Raw genomic sequence first — 22,569 nt, 5'->3', positions numbered from 1 at the left:
AACCTGGGACCCTGGTGCTGTGAAGCAATTGTGCTAACCACTATGCTACCGTGCTGCCCACTCCACAGATATAAATTCATAAGGCCCCCCAATTATTAACTATTTTCCAGCTTTGCCAACATTTTGTTACATGGGGCAGCTGCTTGCTCAGTTCGGGCCTCTCCCCGTGGAAAGGTTGTGGGGGGGGGGTGGGGGGTAGTTTCATTGGAACCAGTGGCTCCATGATCCACCAATGGAGTTGCAGGAAGGAATGGCTGCCTCCACAGCCCTAACAATGTACTTGGAAGTACATTGTACTTTCTCCTCAATTCCACAGGATCTTCTCCTCGCTCTGCTGTAATAGTTTCATTTTACCACGCTGAGAGTGCCTCCATGTTGAGGCATCCTCACAGATGCTGGCCTGCCTCAGTGATGCCAATGTTCAGAGATGTTGGCCCACTGATTGTGCCAGCAGACTATGAGCCCACCTTCATCTTTAACAGGATGCTGAGCACAGAGACAGCCAATTCGGAGACCGCCTCCAAGAACATAGCAATGCCAATCTCACTGCTGATAGGTTGGGGCTTGGGACTTTCGTTTGGTCTTGATGTTCGGGTCTCCAAGCCCAAGGACAAGTATTTATTTTAACTCTTCTAAGAGAGTAATTTCTGTTATTGAGGAATTGAGGTGTCAGTGGTAACAGCAGACCCATTGCACTCCCCAAGTGCAGTCTAACAAGGTTTGAAACCTTGGTCTCTGCTGCAGTTCCAGTTCTGAAGGTGCCAAGAGGAAATTACTCCAAGTTTTATTATTTTTAAATTCTGGCTAAGACACTATTGATTTTGCATCTTGAGGCAAAAGACCCAGGAAGAAATCTCTCATGTAATATACTACACACACTGCACACAAACATGCCAAGACTCACCTTCCAGTGTTTGTCATCTGTAAAGATATTGATTTTGGCAATGTCCACTCTATTCCAGGCCACAGCCAGTTTCAGTTGATGGTCCAATTTCTCCTGACCCTGGTGCCCACGGGAACTAGAGGCTGAGCCGTAACAGAAAAGGAAAATATGCCTTTTAAATGTTTGTGACTGATAGTCAACCATATTCCTCAAATAAAGCGCAGGGTCATGCTTGGTCAGATTTTAAGAACTAGTAACAAATGACTGTCCTGATCCAGCAAATATTAATTAATGCAAATGAAATCCCAAAGGGAAACTTCGCCCACATATCTTAAAAAACACTTAAAAAAAATATTTTGACAACAAATTTCAGTAACACTTTGGGGATTTTAAACATTAAATTAAAACATTGATTAACAACAGAAGATAAAACTTAAACACACAAGATTGCATTTATACAATTAAAATGTCTTACAAAACATTCCCCCAAAAAGACTTCCTACTTGGTTAGATCACAAATAAACACCCCTTTAGCTAAACAATCCCTTATGTTTAACTATAAAAATCCAGTAATACTGCCACAAGGCAAGCCCACTGTTGCAGTAGGAAAGGTATATTACAGGACTTCTCACTCTCACATCAACCCTGCTGTGGAAATGCAAGAAACTTTAAAACATCAAACTGCCTTTTTGCAGACTCATTACTTTTCTGACATAACTGAGTGGCTGTTTTAATTTAATGTTGCTGCTTCACAGCTCTTTTCCCAGTACAGAACAGCACCCCTAGAGTCTCGTATAGCCACACCTAAGTTTTTAACATCTTTCAACATCTCTCCTTAAGTATCATTTTTGTTTTTTCATCTTGTTTCCATTCCCTTATCTTTATTTGAAACTTACATTTCCCAGATTGTAAACCTTTCATGTTCTCCCCATTGCTCCCACTTTTGGGTCAAATAAAATGTAATAACATTGCCTGAATAATTTGTGACCCTTTCCAAGTTGTAAACTGCTTTTTACAAATTAATATTTAACATATAAATAAATAATCTTTATTGTCACTAGTAGGTTTACATTAACATTGCAATGATGTTACTGTGAAAAGCCCACATTTTGGCGCCTGTAGAATACAACACATCTTCCTTAACTCCAAATACAAATATCTACCCATAGCATATTTACTTATAGAAAATTCAACTTGGCCACATTTATTTCAAGTGCATATCTTGCTGCCATAGTAGATGCATTGGTTGCAATTTTTCAAAATTCCTTAGATTCTGGAAGGGTCCAAGTGGACTGGAAAATAGCTCATGTAGTACCTATTTTCAAGAAAGGAGGGAAACAGAAAGCAAGAAACTCCAGGGAAGATAATCTAATGTCTATCATAGTCAACCTACTAGAATCCATTATTATTGAGCTTCTAGAAGAATCAATATGGTTCTGTGAAAGGGAGGTTATGCTTAACTAATTTATTAGAGTTCTTTAAGGAAGAAACGAGGAATGTTAATAGAGAGGAACATGTAGATGTGGTGTACTTGGATTTCTAAAATTGCCTTTGATAACGTGCCACATAAAAAAGTCACTGCACAAGGTAATAATATGAACATGGATAGAGACTTTTTTTTTAAATTTAGAGTACCCAATTACTTTTTTCCAATTAAGAGGCAATTTAGCGTGGCCAATCCACTACCCTGCACATCTTTGGGTTGTGGGAGCGAAACCTACGCAAACACGGGAAGAATGTACCAAACTCCACATGGACAGTGACCCAGAGCCAGGATCGAACTTGGGACCTTGGCGCTGTGAGGCAGCAGTGCTAACCACTGCACCACCGTGCTGCCCACATGGATAGAGACTTGATTAACTAACAGGAAGCAAAGTGTAGGGATAAATGGGTCTTTTTTCAGGTTGGCAAGCTGTAACTAGTGAAGTGTCACAGGGATCAGTGCTGGGGCCTCAACTATTTACAGTCTATATCAGCGACTTGGATGAAGGGACCAAATGTACGGTCGCTAAATTTGCTGATGACACCAGAACAGGTAGGAAAGTAAGTTGTCTAGAGGAGGTGAAGAGTTTACAAAGGGATTTGGGTGTCCTGGTACAGGAATCAAAAAAGGTTTGTATGCAGGCACAGCAAGTGCTTAGGAAGGCAAATGGAATGTCAGTGTTTATTGCAAGGGGAATGGAATATAATGGAATGATGAGACTTCCAGTGGCAGCCATGGAGTAAACGGTCGCACATTCAACAGCTCTCGCCATTAGTGGTTTTTTTCATGGTTCTTAAGCCGGATTTTTCAGGAAATTTCTCAACATAAGTTGATCGAAGGGAGAGGAAAAGGAGGTGACCCTCAATTTATGGAATCGTGTCCAAATAAGAGTCAAAAAAGAAGAAGCCAAAAGATGAGTGAAAGCAAGGCTCAGAGGTCATCGAGCACAATGGTAATGAGACAAAGCATGTCCACGCCAGCTCAATGGTCGATGGAGCAATGGGTCGAGTACCTGGATGAGAAGTTCGCCTGGCATCGTAAAGAGTGTGCAGAAGACATGACCAAGGCGATAGCCTCGATTAAGGATGTGGTTGACCGGGTGGAGGAGAAAATGACGACCCAGAGACAGGAGATTCAAAAGTTGCAGGAGCAGGCAACTGAACGAGAGGAGGAGTCCACTGCAATGGTTTTGGAAATTAGCATACTACAGGACAGCCAGAAACGACTGCTGGATAAGGTAGAAGACTTGGAGAACCGGTCTCGCAAGCAAAATATCCAAATTGCGGGCTGCTAAAGGGAAAGGAGGGATCAGATGCGGTTATATATGTGGGGAAGATGTTGCAGGAGATGGTCGGGGCTGATGTGTTTGACAAGTGCTGGAGGTAGACCGGGCACATAGGGTGCTCGTATGTAAGCCCCAGGGTCGTGAGCCCCCGAGGACCATGATGGTGAGGCTACATCGATTCTTCGACAAGGAGCATATCATGAAGTGGGCCAGGCAGACGAAACGGTACATTTGGGAAGAATCAGAGTTCCGGGTGCACCAAGATTGGGGACCAGAACTCGCAAAGAGGAGAGCAAGTTTCAACAAAGTTAAGGCAGCCCTGTTTGTGAAAGACATTTAAATTTGGACTGCTATACCCAGCTCGTCTTTGGGTGACCTATGAGAATCGGGAACTGTACTTTAACTCTCCGGAAGAGGTGGCTAATTTTATGAAGGACAATAATCGGCTTAAGGACTTTTAAATTCAAACTGTGGTGGACTGAGTTTGGGGAAGGGATAAAGTGGGGGGGGAGAGAAAAATAGTTCTGTGTTTTGCTTTGTTTTGGCTTGTTTAAAATTTCAGTCTTTCTAACTCTGTGTAGAAAACGGGAAGAAAAGGTTTTTTTTTTCTTGTGTAATTTGATTTTGATTTATTGCTTTATGTACTGGATTACAGAGGAAAAAACTTTTAAGTTGTGACGGGGGGTTCCTTTTCTGTAAGAAAGATGGTTGATTCTTGCAGGCATAATTTTGCTTTAGCTGCTTGAAGCTTCTTCTATTGTGTTTGATTCTGTTTGAAGGTGATGCGACGGATAAGAACCGGTTAAAGGGGGAGGGGTGGGCCCTGTTGCCTGCGTGTTGGGGGATGGTGTGTTTGCTTTTGGGGATTGTTGTTCCTGTGTTGAGTGCTTGCGCTATGTTTAGGGGGGATAGAATCTGGCAGATGACAGGTTTTTTGACGCCAGAGGGTGGGTGCTGATGGGCTAGCTGGACAGTTCATGGGAGCAAAGTGGGGGGAGAGCTGAGGAAAGGCAAAGTGGGGGGGAGGGGGATTGCGGGAGGGGGTTATTGCTGATGGGTAAGGGACGGCTAGGAGACTGGAGATGGAGATCAGATGGCGGTCGCCGCCAAGGGGCGGATCAAGTGAGATGCGGAACACGGGCTAGGAGCTGGCCCAGGAAAGGTCATGGCTGATCGACAGGGGAGGGGGGCAAGGGTCCCCCCCCCCGACCAGACTGGTTACGTGGAATGTTCATGGACTGAATGGGCCGGTTAAGAGAGCCCGTGTGTTCGCACACGTGAGACATTTAAAAGTGGACGTGGCCGTGTTACAGGAGACTCACCTGAAGCTGGGAGACCAAATTAGATTAAAGAAGGGATGGGTCGGGCAAGTGTTTCATTCAGGACTGGACTTTAAAACAAGGGGGGTGGCTTTCCTGATTAACAAAAGGGTGACATGCGAGGTGGGGAGGATAGAGGCAGACTCGGGAGGCAGATTTATTGTGGTTAGCGGGAAGCTAGAGGGAATGGCAGTGGTGCTGGTAAATATATATGCCCCAAACTGGGATGATGTCGTGTTTGTTAGGAAGGTGCTGGGAAAGATCCCAGACCTTGATTCGCACCGGCTGATCATGGGTGGTGACTTTAATACGGTCCTGGACCTGAGATTGACCGGTCGAGTGCTAGGTCGGGGAAACTATCAGCAATGGCAAAGGAACTGCGGGGGTTCATGGAGCGCATGGGAGGGGTGGAGATTTGAGAGACCAAGGAGCAGGGAATATTCATTTTACTCCCATGTACATAAGGCGTACTCCAGGATAAATTTCTTTGTGCTAGATAAAACACTGTTAGCAGAGATTGAGGACACCGAATACTCAGCAATTGTGGTTTCAGATCACGCACCACACTGGACAGACCTATGGGCAGGCACGGGAATGCCCCAGCGCCCACAGTGGAGACTAGATACAGGGCTGTTAGCGGATGAGGAGATCTGTGAGCGAGTGAGAGGCGCCATTAGGGAGTACATAAAGATCAATGACATGGGAGAGATTGCGGCTGGGGCGGTCTGGGAGGCACTGAAAGCGGTTATTAGAGGGGAATGTATTTCGATTCGAGCCCACAGGGGTAAAACTGAGTGGTCGGTGCTCGACAGGTTGGTTGGAGAAATCTTACAGGTGGACAGGAGATATTCGGAGTCTCCAAATGAGGAGCTCCTGAAGGAGCGTCAGAGACTCCAAATGGAGTTTGGGCTCCTTTCCACAGGTAAGGCAGAGGGACAGCTGAGGAGGGTAAAAGGTGCAATATATGAACATGGGGAGAAGGCTAGCAGGCTGCTGGCGCATCATCTGAGGAAACAGGAGGCGGCGAGAGAAATAGGGAAAATACAGGATATGAGGGGGAAGATGGTGACGGACCCGGGGGTGGTGAATGAAGTGTTCTGGGAATTTTATAGCCAGCTATAGGAGTCGGAACCCCGGGTTGGGGAGGAGGGCATGAATCAATTCCTGGAGTTCCCGAAGGTAAATGAAGAGCTGGTGGAGGCCCTGGGGGACCCGATTGGGCTTGGGGAGGTGATAGATGGACTGGGGGCCATCGGGATGCAATCAGGTAAAGCCCTGGGACCTGATGGATTTCCAGTGGAATTTTATAAGAAGTTCTCTGGGTTACTGGGGCCGCTCCTGGTTAAGGCTTTTAATGAGTCCAAGGAGCTGGGAGTACTCCCCCCAACGTTATCACAGGCATCAATCTCTCTCATCCTGAAGCGAGACAAGGATCCGGAGAGCTGTGGATCGCACTGGCCAATTTCCCTCTTGAACATAGATGCCAAATTATTGGCAAAGATCCTGGCCACTCGAATAGAGGATTGTGTCCCGGAGATAATTGGGGAGGATCAGACGGGATTTGTAAAGGGCAAGCACCTGACATACAACATTAGACGGCTTCTTAATGTAATGATGATGCCAGCGGAGGGGCGCGAGGTTGAGGTGGTAGTTGAGGTGGCAATGGACGCGGAGAAGGCTTTCGACCGGGTGGAGTGGAAGTATCTCTGGGATATTTTAGGTAGGTTTGGGTTAGGGCAGGAATTTGTGGATTGGGTCCGGCGAACGTACCAGGCCCCGGTGGCAAACGTAAGAACTAACCGAGTTTGGTCGGAATACTTTAGTCTATGTCGGGGGACAAGGTAGGGATGCCTGCTCTCCCCATTACTGTTTGCCCTGGCCATAGACTAAGTTAAATTTGGGCAAAGCAGTGGATCAAATGAGAAAGGATTTCTGTAGATGGGACATGCTCCCACTGACGCTGGCGGGGAGGGTTCAGACGGTGAAGATGACGGTCCTTCCGAGACTGTTTTTCTTTTTTCAATGTGTCCCGATTTTTGTCCCAAAGGCTTTTTTCAGAAGTATGAATGCGCCGATATTGAAGTTTATATGAACATAGAACATACAGTGCAGAAGGAGGCCATTCGGCCCATCGAGTCTGCACCGACCCACATTAAGCCCTCACTTCCACCCTATCCCCGTAACCCAATAACCCCTCCGAACCTTTTTGGACACTAAGGGGCAAATTAGCATTGCCAATCCACCTAACCTGCACGTCTTTGGACTGTGGGAGGAAACTGGAGCACCCGGAGGAAACCCACGCAGACACGGGGAGAACGTGCAGACTCCGCACAGACAGTGACCCAGCGTGGAATCGAGCCTGGGACCCTGGCGCTGTGAAGCCACAGTGCTAGCCACTTGTGCTATCGTGTTGCCCACGTCAGGTAAATATGGTCGGGTAAAACACCGAGAGTAAAGAGGGCATTCCTGGAATGGACCCGCGGTGAAGGGGGCTCGGCTCTCCCGAGCTTTATTAACTATTACTGGGTTGCCAACATATCAATGGTCAGGAAGTGGGTAGTGGGGGAGCGGCTGGAGGCAGCATTCTGCAAAGGTACGATGCTGGAGGCTTTACTGACGGTGCCCCTGCCGTTCTCGCCGGCTCGGTACTCAACAAGTCCTGTGGTGGTGGCAGCCCTAAGGGTGTGGGGGCAATGGAGGCAGCATATGAGACTGGAGGGGGCATCAGCGTGGTCACCGATCTGTGACAATCACCGGTTTGCCCCGGGGGTGCTGGATGGGGGCTTTAAGGTATGGCAGCGGGCAGGGATTGAGAGGTTTGGGGATGTATTCATCCAGGAGAGCTTTCCGACCTTGGAGACATTAGAGGAGGACTTTGATTTGTCGGGTGGGAACGAGTTTCGATACCTTCAAGTGCGGGACTTTGTACGGAGGCAGGTCCCAGGCTTTCCTCGCCTCCCCCTGAGGCGACTACAGGATAAAGCGCTGTCAAAAACAGGGGTTGGAGGTGGGAAGGTTTCGGAGATATACAGGGAATTGATAGAGTGGGAAGGGGCCCCTATCAGAGAGGTGTAGAGGAAGTGGGAAGAGGAGCTAGGAGGGAGCTGGAAACTGAACTGTGGGAAAAAGCCTTGAGAAGGGTAAATGCATCCTCATCCTGTGCTAGACTTAGCTTGATTCAGTTCACGGTAGTCCACAGGGCCACATAACGGTAGCCCAGATGAGTAGGTTCTTCGAGGAGGAGGAGGACAGATATGGACGGTGTGGCGGTAGCCCGGCCAACCATGTTCATATGTTTTGGGCATGTCCAAAAATGAGGGAATTCTGGTACATATTATGTCAGACGTCCTGGAAGGTAAGGTAACTCCGAGTCTAGAATTGGCAATATTTGGGGTGTCGAAGGATCCGGGGGCAAAAGGGGGGAGGGAGGCCAATATCCTGGCCTTCTCCTCCCTGGTGGCCCGGAGACGGATCTTGCTGAAATGGAGGGACCCGAAGTCAGGAGTGTGGGTCAGCGATATGGTAGAGTTCTCAGTCTGGAGAAAATCAAGTTCTCTCTGAGAGGATCAATACAGGGATTCGCCCGGAGTTGGCAGCCGTTCATCAATTTCTTTAACAAAAATTGAACGTCAGAGGTAAGGGGGGAAAGGGAAAAGGTGGGGGGGGGGGGGGAAACAGGAGGCGTAGCAATGTTAGACAAGGACAGGGAGCTTAGTATACGGGTAATTGGGGAAAGGGCGGGAGAAGTGGGGGACGTGGCTTATTATTTGTTGTTCTTTTAGGGGGTATTTTGTGCATCGACCCCCGCGGTTGTTTTAGAAATGTCAACTTGTTAAATTGTGAAAATTACAAATGCTTCAATAAAATATTTTCTAAAACAAAATAATGGAATAATGCACCTGTACAGACCTTGGTAAGACCATGTCCAAAGCACTGGATAGCTACCCTTATTTGCAAAAACATATAATTGAATGGAAGACGTTCAGAGAAGGTTAAATCGACTAATTCCTGGGATTAAGGGTTTACTTTATGAAGAAAGTCTAATACCCATTGGAGTTTAGAAGAATGAGAGGTGATCTTATTGAAACATATCAAATCCCCTCAGGATCTTACAGGGTGGATATTTTCTCTTGTGGATAAGACTAGGCCTAGGGGATGCAGTTTAAGAATAAGACAGACACAAGGAGAATTTTACTTTTCCCTCAGAGGGTCATCAGTTGTGGAAAGCAGTAGATGCTGGGTCATTACATTTATTCAAGGTTGAGCTGGATAGATTTTTGATAGACAAGAGAGTCAAGGGTTATGGGAGACAGACGAAAAAGTAGAACCGAGACCCCAACTAGAGCAGATATGCACCTATTGAGTGGCAGAACATGCTCAAAGGGCCGAATAGCCTGCTTTGATCCTTAAGTCCTATATTCCAATGTTCAAATTTTGAATCTGAATGTCCATAAATCCTTTAAACTTTTAATTTCAGATAATTTCCCTTCATATCCAAGTTCTTCTTTCATCCTAGAAGTTGCATCTTTTGAAAGGCCACCTCAAACAGAGACTACATTTTAGTGAGTTTGATGTGCTCCGCAAATTACCGGTTGCATGTGCTTGGAATGAGAAACTTCCATTTGGGGAAACATACAATGAAAAACAAGAAAGCAAGTTACTTGCGGGGAACTTTGCAGTCACAAAATCATCAGTTACCTCTTGCAAATATTGGACTTGATCAGTCCTTGGATCCCAAAGACCCTTCTTTTTCTGACCAGTCTTCCATGTGGGACCTTGTCAAAACTCTTACTAAAATCATATCATATCATTTTGGGTTGTACCTGAACTCAGGACCTGGAGGTTAACCAGCATTAATGAGCTGGCCTATCCAAACCACTAAATTACACAGACCTTTAAGTAAGGCCTGCAGAATGGCAACATCCAACTCATCGTTCCTCGACTTCTCTGACCGAAACACAGTCAGCAGTTCCCGCATCCTGACTATGTCTTGTATCTGAGGTACAAGGAAGAATGCCGCAGTTACTCATTTAACAAAAGGTACACAAATACAACAGGAACATGTGTTGATGAGAATCCAGTCGCCGGGACTGAGACACACAGTATCACAGAATTAATAAAGATGATGTGGAGATGCCGGCGTTGGACTGGGGTGAGCACAGTAAGAAGTCTTACAACACCAGGTTAAAGTCCAACAGGTTTGTTTCGATGCCACTAGCTTTCGGAGCGCTGCTCCTTCCTCAGGTGAATCCCTGTAACATTTTTTTTTGTAAAATATTTTTATTCTCCATTTTCACATTTTCTTCAGAATTTACACCCCACCCACAAACCGTAAACGGTAACAAATACAATGTCAATCCCCATATCAACAACAACGACCCCATCCTCCCACCACCCCAAACAACGCCCCACCAGACAATATAAGCATCAAATAAAACAAACCCTCCCATGGTGGGAAAAACAAAGGGGAAAAAAAGAAAAAGGAATCAGGAATCGCCTATGGTCACCATTGACCTATAGAGTCCACCCACCCCCCCTAACATTCAATGCCATTCAATCCCCGAAAGAGTACCATAAATGACACCCATGAATTGTAAACCCCTCCCCCTCCCCGACTCCTCCCCTCCACTTCCTCTTATAAAACTCCTCCCCCCAACCTCTGTTCCTTGCCCCCAACTTTCCACCCCGGCTAGACCCCTCGGACCCTGTTCTGCCAGGCTCCGATGGCCGCAGCCCCTCCCCACACCTCACTCCCGTTTACTGGCCAGCTTAAACCGGCCAGCGTGGAGGCCCCCGCCCAGGTCTCTTTCCCCCTTGCCCGGTCCCAGGAAAACCAAGAAATCCCCTTTAGCACACAAACCCCGCATACACACCCAAGACCCAAAGAACCATCATTGCAAGTGAAAGTCCCATCTCTTCCCTTGTCCAAATATATACAACGTTGGCTCATTTAGCCCATACACCAGCCGCAGTGAAAAATTACAGTTACATGAGGCTACATCGGTCCTTCCGCCGTCCCAAAATAAAAGACCTCGGATTTGTAGGTCACCCTCAACTTACCTGGGTATACTATGCCACACTGCAACTTACTGATGTACAGTGCCTTCATCACCCGGCTGAAGGCAGCCCGCCTCCTCGCCAGCTCCACCGTAAAGTCCTGATATATGCGTATACTAGCTCCAGCCCACTGCACCACCCGCTTCTGCTTTGCCCAGCACAGGACCTTCTCCTTCACACTGTACCTACGAAAACACAGAGTCACTACTCTTGGCGCTCACTCTCCTTTGGTACAGGCCTCCACGACCGATGAGCCCAATCCAGTTCATATCGGGAGGGATCATCCCCCTCCCCCAATAGCTTCGCCAACATCGTGGCAAAATACTCAGTCGGCCTCGGGCCTTCCACTCCTTCGGGCAGACCCACAATCCTCAGATTATGTCGCCTGGATCTGTTTTCCAAGTCGTCCGTTTTGGCTCGTAGACCCTTGTTGATCTCTATCACCTTCCGCATCTCCTTTCCCATCGAGGTAAGTTTTTAAAAAATAAATCTAGAGTAGCCAATTCATTTTTTTTCCAATTAAGGGGCAATTTAGTGTGGCCAATTCACCTACCCTGCACATCTTTGGGTTGTGGGGGCGAAACCCCATCGAGGTAAGTTGATCATTGTGCTGCAATAATGTCTCTTCTTGTGCCTCATCTTGCTCTCGCACCTCCGCCACTGCGCTCAATACCGCCGCCCTCACCTGGGCAATCGCCTCCTCCACCAGCACTTTCAATACCACCCCCATCTCCTTCCTCATCGCCTCCATGTACTTTGTGAACTGCCTTTCAAGTTCCACGACCATCACCTTAGTTATTTCTTCAGCCGTAAGCAATGCGGCTTCCCCTGGTGCCCCAGCCTCCACTTTTCTTGCCGTCCCCGTGGTGATCTTTCCACTCCTCGACGGACTTTCAGCCGAATTTTCCATGGCCGTTTTTTTACTTATTTTCGACATTTCCCTTCACTGTGCCTTCTCCCTGCTTTTGCCACCTCCGTTGCCCCTGGGACCAGGCATTAAACCCCGAACGGGAGCCCTCCAATGCGCGGCTGCCTCCCGCCCACCGGCTTATCCCTGTAACCTTGCACATTCTTTCTTTTTGGATTGAAATCCAGTTCCATTTTGAATACGTCGATTGAACCTACCTCCAGGACGCTCTAAGGAGATTCCCTCCAAACTCCTACCACCATCTGGGTGAAAACATTTTCCTCATATCACTTTTACTCTTTTTGCCACAAGGTAAAGATCGGCAATAAAGTTCAAAGGATAAAAGTGATTAAACAAATAAGGAGCGATTATTTGACACTAAGCCTGTCTTTTTTTTAAAAACCTGTGTACCGTCCATCTGAATCACTGCAATTTCCCACCACCTTTTCTCCCATTCACTCGACAACTCAGTTTACACCCTCAGCCACTGACCACAAGCTTCATCCATTTACTAACACTGAAATCTCATTAATAAATTAAAATACATTCTCCCCGTGTTTGCGTGGGTTTCGCCCCCACAACCCAAAGATGTGCAGGGTTGGTGGATTTGCCACGCTAAATTGCCCCTTAATTGGAAAAAATTAATTGGGTACTCTAAATTTATAAATAAAAAAAGAAGAGGAGATAAATTAAAATATAACTCAATTTCTCTCTTTTCGTTCTCAAATTTCAATGGGGCAAAAACAGAGCTGGGCCGGTTAGACTGGAACGAAAGGTTGTAGAAAAAATTGTCACTGCACAATGGGTTACCTTAAAACCAGCAATGGTTTGGTGTCATGACCCCCTTGGCTAATTCATGGTCAATTCCAGCCACACTTGACCCAATGTCGAAAAACAAGCGAAATTGTTATTTTAAAAGGTCCTTGGCTGAGCCCAATAAACCACAGTCACCCAGTTTGTAACTTTAACACAAGTTAACTTTTATTATGTACAGTATTATAATTAAATAGGCAAAAAATGCAACTGACTATCTACCCCCCGCTCCCCCCTTTATAACTCATCCCACTCTCGACACACACACAAACAAGCAGAGGGAAAAGGGTGATTGAAAGGTAAAGAAAATATGAATAAAAATAAAAGGATAAAGGATCTTTGATGCACTGGGATAGCCTCTAGTTAGGGTTATTCTGAGGTTCAGCTTTCTTCCTTCTAGGATTGATTCTACGTAGTTGCTCTGGAGAGAGTGCAGAGGATGTTTGCAAGAATGTTGCCAGGGCTAGAAAAGTTTGGCTCCAAGGAGAGATTGGATAGGTTGGGCTTATTTTCCTTGGAACAAAGAAGGCCGAGGGGTGACTTAATTGAGGTGTACAAAATTATGAGGAGAAGAGATAGAGTGGACAAGATAAAATTGTTTCCATTGGTGGAGAATTCTATAACCAGGGGACTTTGATTCAAGATAAGTGGCAGAAGGTGTAGAGGGCTGTAGCGCACAATGACTTACGAGAGAGACGAGTAGTGATGAAGTCGATGAGGCTTTATCAAGCGAGACTTGTCCCCAGCAGTTCAGCAACAGAATAAAGCGGCGGGGAGAAGCTCGGGTTCTTATACTCCGCCTCCAGGGCGGAGCCAGGAGTCAACAGCCAACCAGGACCCGGGATCTGTCAGCCAATAGCATCACGGCTTCACAGTCCCACATGACACCTAATACATACCACCACATTCACCCCTTGTTAAAAAGGAACCCAGCGGGGTGGTGGTTCGCATGGTGGTAGGGGTTTACAAGGCTGGTCCTGGGAGGAAAATTTTGGGCATGTTACTACAGTTTTAGCCCTACACTGGGCTATGTACAAAGTTTGTGAAACTATTTACAATATTAGTAAGAGAAAAAAAAAATATTTTTTTTTGTTACAATCCAACAACATTCTTGGTGTCACGCCGATGCCACGAGTCGAGCGGGCGGTCTGGTCTTCCTCGTCGATCGCCTCAGCCCCGGTGGTGGTGCAGGTGCTTGTTCAGGCATTGTCGTCTCCGGGAGCGTTTCGGTGTTCGTTCCTGTTTCACTCCTGGGCGGGCACGGGAGGAGGACCAATCCTCCCGGGAAGGGGACGATCGCGGGGTGCGCCGGTGGTAGGGAGGGGATGATCGGTGTCGGGGTTGTGTGTGTTGCCGGCGGGCACCAGGTCCCGCAGGGAGACCATGTCCTGTTGGCTGTCGGGGTACGCCACGTAGGCGTACTGCGGGTTCGCGTGGAGAAGGTGAACCCTCTCGACCAACGGGTCCGATTTGTGCGCCCGCACATGTTTCCGGAGCAAGATGGGTCCTGGGGCCACCAGCCAGGTCGGCAGTGACGTTCCGGAGGAGGACTTCCTGGGGAAGACAAGGAGGCGCTCATGAGGCGTTTGGTTAGTGGTGGTACACAGCAATGACCGGATGGAGTGGAGAGCATCCGGGAGTACCTCCTGCCACCGGGAAACTGGGAGATCCCTGGACCATAGGGCCAGCAGGACGGTCTTCCAGACCGTGCCGTTCTCCCTCTCTACTTGCCCGTTCCCCCGGGGGTTGTAGCTGGTCGTCCTGCTCGAGGCTATGCCCTTGCTGAGCAGTAACTGGCGCAGCTCGTCACTCATGAAGGAGGACCCCCCTGTCGCTATGGACATATGCGGGGCAACCGAACAGTGTGAATATGGTGCCAAGGGCTTTAATGACTGTGGCCGCTGTCATGTCTGGGCAGGGGATGGCGAAGGGGAAACGTGAGTACTCGTCCACCACATTCAGGAAGTATGCGTTGCGGTCGGTGGAGGGGAGGGGCCCTTTGAAATCCAAACTGAGGCGTTCAAAGGGGCGGGAAGCCTTGATCAGGTGCGCTCTATCCGGCCTGAAAAAGTGCGGTTTGCACTCTGCGCAGATGTGGCAGTTCCTGGTGACTGTACGGACCTCCTCCACAGAGTAGGGGAGGTTGCGGGACTTTATGAAATGGTAGAACCGAGTGACCCCCGGGTGGCAGAGGTCCTCGTGGAGGGCTTGGAGACGGTCTATTTGTGCGTTGGCACATGTGCCACGGGATAGGGCATCGGCCGGCTCGTTCAGCTTTCCGGGACAGTACAAGATCTCGTAGTTGAAGGTGGAGAGCTCGATCGTCCACCTTAAGATCTTGTCATTTTTAATTTTGCCCCGCTGTGCATTATCGAACATGAAGGCTACCGACCGTTGGTCGGTGAGGAGAGGGAATCTCCTGCCGGCCAGGTAATGCCTCCAATGTCGCACAGCTTCCACTATGGCTTGGGCTTCCTTTTCCACTGAGGAGTGGCGGATTTCTGAGGCGTGGAGGGTTCGGGAGAAAAAGGCCACGGGTCTGCCCGCTTGGTTAAGGGTGGCCACCAGAGCTACGTCGGATGCGTCGCTCTCGACCTGGAAGGGGAGGAACTCGTCGATGGCGCGCATCGTGGCCTTTGCGATATCCGCTTTGATGCGGCTGAAGGCCTGGCGAGCCTCTGTCGACAGGGGGAAGGTAGTGGTCTGTATTAGCGGGCGGGCCTTGTCTGCATACTGGGGGACCCACTGGGCGTAATATGAAAAGAACCCCAGGCAACGTTTCAGGGCTTTGGAGCAGTGGGGGAGGGGAAATTCCATAAGGGGGCGCATGCGTCCGGGGTCGGGGCCTATTATCCCATTGCGCACTACGTATCCCAGGATGGCCAACCGGTTTGTGCTAAAAACGCACTTTTCCTCGTTGTATGTGAGGTTCAAGGCGTTAGCGGTCTGGAGGAATTTTTGGAGTTGGCGTCGTGGTCCTGCTGATCGTGGCCGCAGATGGTTACGTTGTCGAGATACGGGAACGTGGCCTGCAACCCGTGCTGGTCAACCATTCGGTCCATCTCCCGTTGGAAGACCGAGACCCCGTTCGTGACACCAAATGGGACCCTTAGGAAGTGGTATAGACGCCCGTCTGCCTCGAAGGCTGTGTACTTGCGGTCACCTGGGCGGATGGGGAGCTGGTGGTAGGCAGGCTTGAGGTCCACGGTGGAGAAAACCTTATACTGGGCAATCCGATTTACCATGTCGGATATGCGGGGGAGAGGGTACGCATCTAGCTGTGTGTACCTGTTGATGGTCTGGCTATAGTCTATGGCCATCCTTTGCTTCTCCCCGGTCTTTACTACTACCACCTGGGCTCTCCAGGGACTATTGCTGGCCTGGATTATGCCTTCCTTCAGCAACCGCTGGACTTCACACCGAATAAATATCCGGTCCTGGGCGCTGTACCGTCTGCTCCTAGTGGCGACGGGTTTGCAATCCTGGCTGAGGTTTGCAAACAAGGACGGCGGTTCAACCTTGAGAGTTGCGAGGCCGCAGATAGTGAGTGGGGGTATTGGGCCGCCGAATTGAAATGTTAGGCTCTGCAGGTTACACTGGAAATCTAATCCCAGTAATGTGGGCGCGCAGAGTTGGGGAAGGACGTAGAGCCTGTAGTTTTTAAACTCCCTCCCTTGCACCGTTAGGTTCGCAATGCAGAACCCTTTGATCTCTACCGAGTGGGATCCTGCAGCTAGGGAAATCTTTTGCGTACTTGGATGGATGGTCAGAAAACAGCGTCTTACCGTGTCTGGGTGAATGAAACTTTCGGTGCTCCCGGAGTCGATCAGGCATGATGTCTCGTGTCCGTTGATCAGCACCGTTGTTGTCGTCGTCTGGAGCGTCCGGGGCCGTGATTGATCCAGAGTCACCGAAGCCAGTCGTGGTCATAGTGTCGCGGCGTCTTCTTCGGACCCCGTGGAGCCGTCGATGCTGGGGTCCTTTGTTGTCATCCAAGATGGCGGCGTCCATGACTCGCACGTGGCCGGGGTGGACAAAATGGCCGCCCCCATGGATCGCACGTGGTCGGGGGTGGACAAAATGGCCGCCCCCATGAATCGCACATGGCTGGGGGGTCACAAGATGGCGGCGCCCATCCTCCCCTCGTGGTGCACGGGACCCAAAATGGCGGCGCCCGCGGGTCGCACATGGGGCGCTGGGGGGGGTTGGGGAGCATTTGGGCTATGCTGGGCTCGTTCTTCTCCGGGGATTGCAGCGACCCCCCGGGACCGGCACACAGCCGCGTAATGGCCCTTCTTGTCACAGCTTTTACAAATAGCTGCGCGGGCCGGGCAGCGCTGCCGGGGGTGTTTCGCTTGCCCGCAGAAATAGCAGTGGGCCCCCCCGGGATGGTCTGGCGCTTTAACCGCGCAAGCCTGTGAGGGGGGGGGTTGTCGCGACGGGGGTCCACGGAGCCCAAGGGGCTGCCGCGCGGTCGGGGCCGTAGGCGCGGGCGTTTTGCGAGGCCACATCTAGGGAAGCTGCAATGGCCCGTGCCTCTGAGAGTCCTAACGACTCTCTTTCTAAAAGTCTTTGGCGGATTTGGGGAGAGTTCATACCTGCCACAAAAGCATCGCGAATTAGCATGTCCGTGTGTTCGATCGCGTTCACCGGCGGGCAGCTGCAGCCCCGTCCCAAAATTAGCAGCGCGGCGTAGAATTCTTCTAGCGATTCTCCGGGACTTTGCCGTCTCGTTGCGAGTTGGTAGCGCGGGTAGACCTGGTTCACGGGGCGAACGTAGATGCTCTTCAGTAATGCGAGCACCGTCGGGAAATCCTCTGCGTCTTCTATGAGAGGGTAAATTTCCGGGCTTACCCTCGAATGCAGGACCTGCATTTTCTGGTCTTCTGTGATCCGGCCGGGGGCCGTTCGGAGGTAGCCTTCAAAACATGCTTGCCAGTGTTTAAATACTGCTGCCGAGTTCGCTGAGTGGGGGCTGATCCGCAGGCATTCCGGGGCGACCCGGAGCTCCATAGTCCTTTAAGCTCGCTTAATAAATTGTAGCGCACAATGACTTACGAGAGAGACGAGTAGTGATGAAGTCGATGAGGCTTTATTAAGCGAGACTTGTCCCCAGCAGTTCAGCAACAGAATGAAGCGGCGGGGAGAAGCTCGGGTTCTTATACTCCGCCTTCAGGGCGGAGCCAGGTGTCAACAGCCAACCAGGACCCGGGATCTGTCAGCCAATAGCATCACGGCTTCACAGTCCCACATGACCCCTAATACATACCACCACAAGGGGACATGAGGAAAAACCTTTTTATGCAGAGGGTAGTCGAGATCTGAAATTCGCTGCCCGAGTTGGTGGTGGAGGCAGAGACTCTAAACTCTTAAAGAGTAACTGGATCTGCAGCTTCAGTGCTGTAAGCTACATGGCTACGGACCGGGTGCAGGAAGGTGAGATTAGAAAGGGGACCTGGGTTTCCTTGGGCTGGCATGGACACGAAGGGCCAAATGGCCTCCTTCTGTGCTGTAACTTTTCTATGATTCTATGATTGAGATGGTCTTCACTGCAGACTCACAGAGTCAGGTTTGGGAGTTGGGATAGGGGTGCGGGGAGGTGGGGGGGGGGGCTCCTAGTTGTAGCATCCGCAAACATAAGCCTAAGACACAGTAAGCACAGCAATAAGTTTGCTGTGGAAGCTTATGTTTTCTTTCATATCACTTGTGTTTAGAAATGATCCAATTGTATGATTTTACTTTGTTTCATGTTAATGTTATCACAGTTAGTTACTGCTTGCTCACAAGCCACAAGTGTCCTTTGTATTCGATTGTTGTTAGCCTCAGCAATGCCTGGTGAGGGACCAAGGGGCATAAAACTTTATTACTGAGGTTGTGACGTCCACATGGGCTCATGGCACGGTTCTGTGTGAGATGTTTGGCGTGGAGGTGGTGTCCATGGATTCCGACAGAGGGTAAGCCATGCCAGCCTAGATGAGTAAATGTTGAATCAAGGCCTCTCTGAAGGTTCCTCAATACAGCATCTTCTCCCTTGCTATCTGCCTGCTCGGGCTCTGCATCAGAGTCATCCTTGGTTTCCTCATCTGAGGGAGTTACACCTGCATCAGCATCTTCCTGGTCCAGTGGTTCCCCCCTAAACAGAACAAGATTATGCACAGCACAGCAGACAACAGTGATGAGCAACACTTGCTCTGTCGGATATTGCACAGATCCCCAGAGCGGTCCAGGCATCGGAGCCTTACCTTCAGCAGGCCAATGGTTCTCTCCATCACCTCCGTTATGGATACATAGCAACAATTGTATCTTTCCTCATCCTCCATTCCAGGGTGCTTAGGAGGCATCATTAGCCACTTTTTCAAGGGATATCCCTTCAACCATCCGTCAAGGCGAGCTGGAGCTGTGAACAGCCATGGCACTTGTGATGACACAGTATGTAAGCATCGTGGGAGCTGCCAGGGTACTTTGCACAGACCTGTGAAATCTGGGCTTTGTGGTCACAAGCTATCTAAATGTTGACAAACTTCCTGTTGACAAAGGCACCCAGCTTGCTGGCTGGTGCCTTGATCGGTGTCAGATGCGGGGGAATGCTGCGATAGCCGCGAAGCCTGTGGCCCACTCAACCTTGCTGGCTTGATCCATCCTGAAATGGATGAATGTTCTCACCCACCTGAACAGACTTCAACCTCTGCAGACAGAGGATACCTCGCTAGACACAGCTGTGTGCAGCTGACTGGGAGACTCCGCAAAGGTCATCCACTGAGCCCTGAGAAGATCCAGAGGCATAAACGTTAAGGGCAACAGTGGCCTTAAGAGTCACAGACATTGGGTGTCCAACCAAACAATTGGAGACTCCCTCCCGCCTGATCATCTGGCAAATGGTCACAACGGATTCCCTTGAAAGCTGGAGCCTCCTGTGGCACTGTCCAGGTAGTTGGATCATTATTTTACACCCTGGCAGCTGGATAGTGACGTTTCCTGCAAGGGACTTTGCACAGACCTGTAAAACCTTTCCCTTCTTGCTGGCCCTAAACACCCTGTGCCTGCGTCTCTCCTCTAAGAAGATGCTGAAACCACCTGGATTCCTCTCCCATTGTCCCCTGTCCTCCTCCTCAGAAGACATGCTCCCTGCTGAATAAACAAGACCCATCTGCAGAGAGGCAAATGGGCTGACCTGTGCATGGAGCGTGCAAGAGGGATGTGAATCTCCAATGTCCAGAGTGTCCATAGATTTCATAGAATGCGTACAGAGATCTGGTAAAGATTCCAGATGGTCTACATACATGGTCTAAGTCATGAGAGGTCCATGAGGAGCCTGAGTACTGTGTTGACCCTGAGCACCAAGCACACAGCATTCCCCATGGAGAGGGTGGCGACTGTCATGGAGAGGCAGGCCCAGGAACAGGTTCTGGGGTTCCTCAAGTTGCGCTTGGCCCTGCACACCCAGTCTGGCACTGACCTCTGGAAGATACTGCCAGTGTGAGAGATGGATGAGGTATCTGGTCTGCCTGCTAGTTTCCTGTCCATCAGTGGTGATCAGGGAGATCCCAACATATTTCCTTCTGGCAGACGAGCTGCCTGTTGTCTCTATGGGCTCTTCTTACAATACTCCAGATATGGGCAGGAGCTCCTCTGCCCCTCTGTCAATGGACATGCCCTCTTCTGAGGCCACGACAACTGAGGAGTGGCCAGCCATGTAACTGGATGCACCCTCCCAGGAGGAGCCTGCTCAGGATGACAGCTGAGTCAGCAATCTGCCTCCAATACCGCTGCCAGTGAAGGGGACACACCAAGATGTAGGACTCACAAGTGTAAGTGTACGTGCAGGATGTGACATCCTTGCGCTGAGATGGAAGACTAGCTTTGGCAGCCTAGCTGAAGGAGTATTGAACCAAGGCCTCTCTAGTAACCCTACCTTCCTGAAGGTTCATCACACCTGGGTCCTTATCCTCACTCTGTGCCTGCCTGGGCTCCTCATCAGATCCATCTGCAGATTCTCCCTCTGAGGCTTGTGGAGCTGTCTCGATATCCTAATGCTTGAGTGGGTCCCTTCTTGCCAGTGCCAGGTTGTCGAGAGTTCAGCAGACCACAACGATAAGGGACCCTCAGTCTAGAGGGTATTGAAAGACACCCCAGAACGGTCCAGGCAGCGGAATGTCAATTTCTGCCGTCTTATTGCCCTCTCATGCACTGCCCATTGAATGTACCTCTCTTCAACCTCTGTCCTAGCTGCTGACTGGCATCATGGGCCACCTTTTCAATGGGTGCCCATTGTCACCTGGCAACCAACCATCCAGCAGAACTGGAGCTACGAACAGACTTGGCACCTGGGAAAGTCGCAGAATTTATGCATCATGAGAGCTGCACAGATTTGCTGAATCTGGGTCCTGTGATTGTTCAGGACCTGCACTTGAGTGGTAATTCTTCCTATTCACAAAGGCACCCGGCTGACCTGCTAGAGCCATGCTGACCACATGAGTACAGTCTATGGCCCCCTGGGTGCGGAGAAAGCCAGCAAAGCTGTGAAACCTCTGGGTCACTCAGCCTGGCTGGCTTGGTCCATCTGGTAATGAATGAATGTGAGGACCTGTCTGAACAGAGCATTGGTTATGAGCTACACATAGCTATGGACAACTGATTGGGAGACTCTACACAAATTCCCCACAGACCCCTGAAAATATCCGGGTGCATAATAATTGAGGACCACTGTGACCTTCAGAGCCAATAGCATTGGGTTTCCAGCCATACAGTTGGGGGTGATCTCCAGCCCAATCAGGCGACTGTCACGTGAGAGTACCCTTTAAGAAATGGGTTTTTAAGAAATGTACCTCCAAGAAATGGAGCTGCTCGTGTTACTGGAGTGATGTCAGAGTGTGGGTGGAGCTGAGCTCTACTTCTGCTTTTTTGGTTTCAGTTTGAGAAGAGCTTAGGTGTGTCTGTGAGCTGCACTGCTATTGATCTAAGCCATCCAAAGACTATCTATGGATCATTTGGAGAACTCAGAATTGTAAAAAGGTCTCAGTATTGAATATAAATCTAATGTGCTCCTGTTTGAAGGTTTGTAAGTCTTTTGAATGGTAAAAAGAACAGCATACAGGTTATTTAGTGTTGTATTCTTTGGGGGTGTATTTGATTTACTGGTTGCTAAGATATTCACTGTTTGTTTTAAAAGGTTAACTTGAGTTCATAGAATAAACATTGTTTTGTTTTAAAAACCACTGGTCCATTTTCTGCTGTACCATACCTGTAGAGTAAGCTGTGGGCTCCCCATACCACAATCTATTAAAGATTGTGGGTCAGGTGAACTCCATGATACACTTTGGAATTCTCTAAACCCTGGCCCATAACAATTGGGGCTCGTCCGGGATAAAAGTCTATCTATTAGCTTGGCTTAGTGAACTTAAAGACAGTGAGGGGTGAGCATATTGTGGTTGCATTTGAGGTGTGGTATTTTAGTTTAAGTGGGAGTGTGTTGTGGACAATGGCTCTTTCAGAGACTCAGAAGTTTTTGGGGGTGGAGACGGTCACACGCAGTACCTTACGGACAGAGACTAAAAACAGACTGTTCGATTTGGCAAAAATGTTGCAGTTAACATTACCTGACAAAATGCGAAAAGATGAGGTAATTATGGCGGTGGTTAAGCATTTAAAGTTGCCTTAGATAGAGTTTGACTCATTGGAAATGGCAAAAATTCAGTTGCAAATTAAACAAATGGAGTATGAGAAAGAATTAAAGCAGCTTGAATACGAAAGAGATAGAGAGAAAAAAGAAAGAGAGAGAGAAGATAGAAGAAAAGAAAGAATAGCCCTAGTAGAACAAAAAGA

At 49.1% G+C, this 22,569-nt stretch overlaps 1 protein-coding gene across 1 annotated transcript in view; it reads right to left on the bottom strand.

Moving 5' to 3' along the window:
* Positions 1–22,569, bottom strand: part of trpm2 (transient receptor potential cation channel, subfamily M, member 2) — a 350,526-nt gene that overhangs the window by 224,547 nt on the left and 103,410 nt on the right. The window contains exons 11-12 of the mRNA XM_072484225.1: positions 9,864–9,966; positions 905–1,026 (exon numbers count right to left, since the gene is read on the bottom strand). Coding sequence (XP_072340326.1) covers positions 905–1,026; positions 9,864–9,966 — 225 coding nt within the window. The remainder of the gene's footprint in view (positions 1–904; positions 1,027–9,863; positions 9,967–22,569) is intronic.

The sequence above is a fragment of the Scyliorhinus torazame genome, chromosome 2 (genome assembly GCF_047496885.1).
Source record: "Scyliorhinus torazame isolate Kashiwa2021f chromosome 2, sScyTor2.1, whole genome shotgun sequence".
Classification (NCBI taxonomy): Eukaryota; Metazoa; Chordata; class Chondrichthyes; order Carcharhiniformes; family Scyliorhinidae; genus Scyliorhinus; species Scyliorhinus torazame.
The sequence above is the reverse complement of the archived record's forward strand: the minus strand, read 5'-3'. Positions and strand labels throughout refer to the sequence as shown.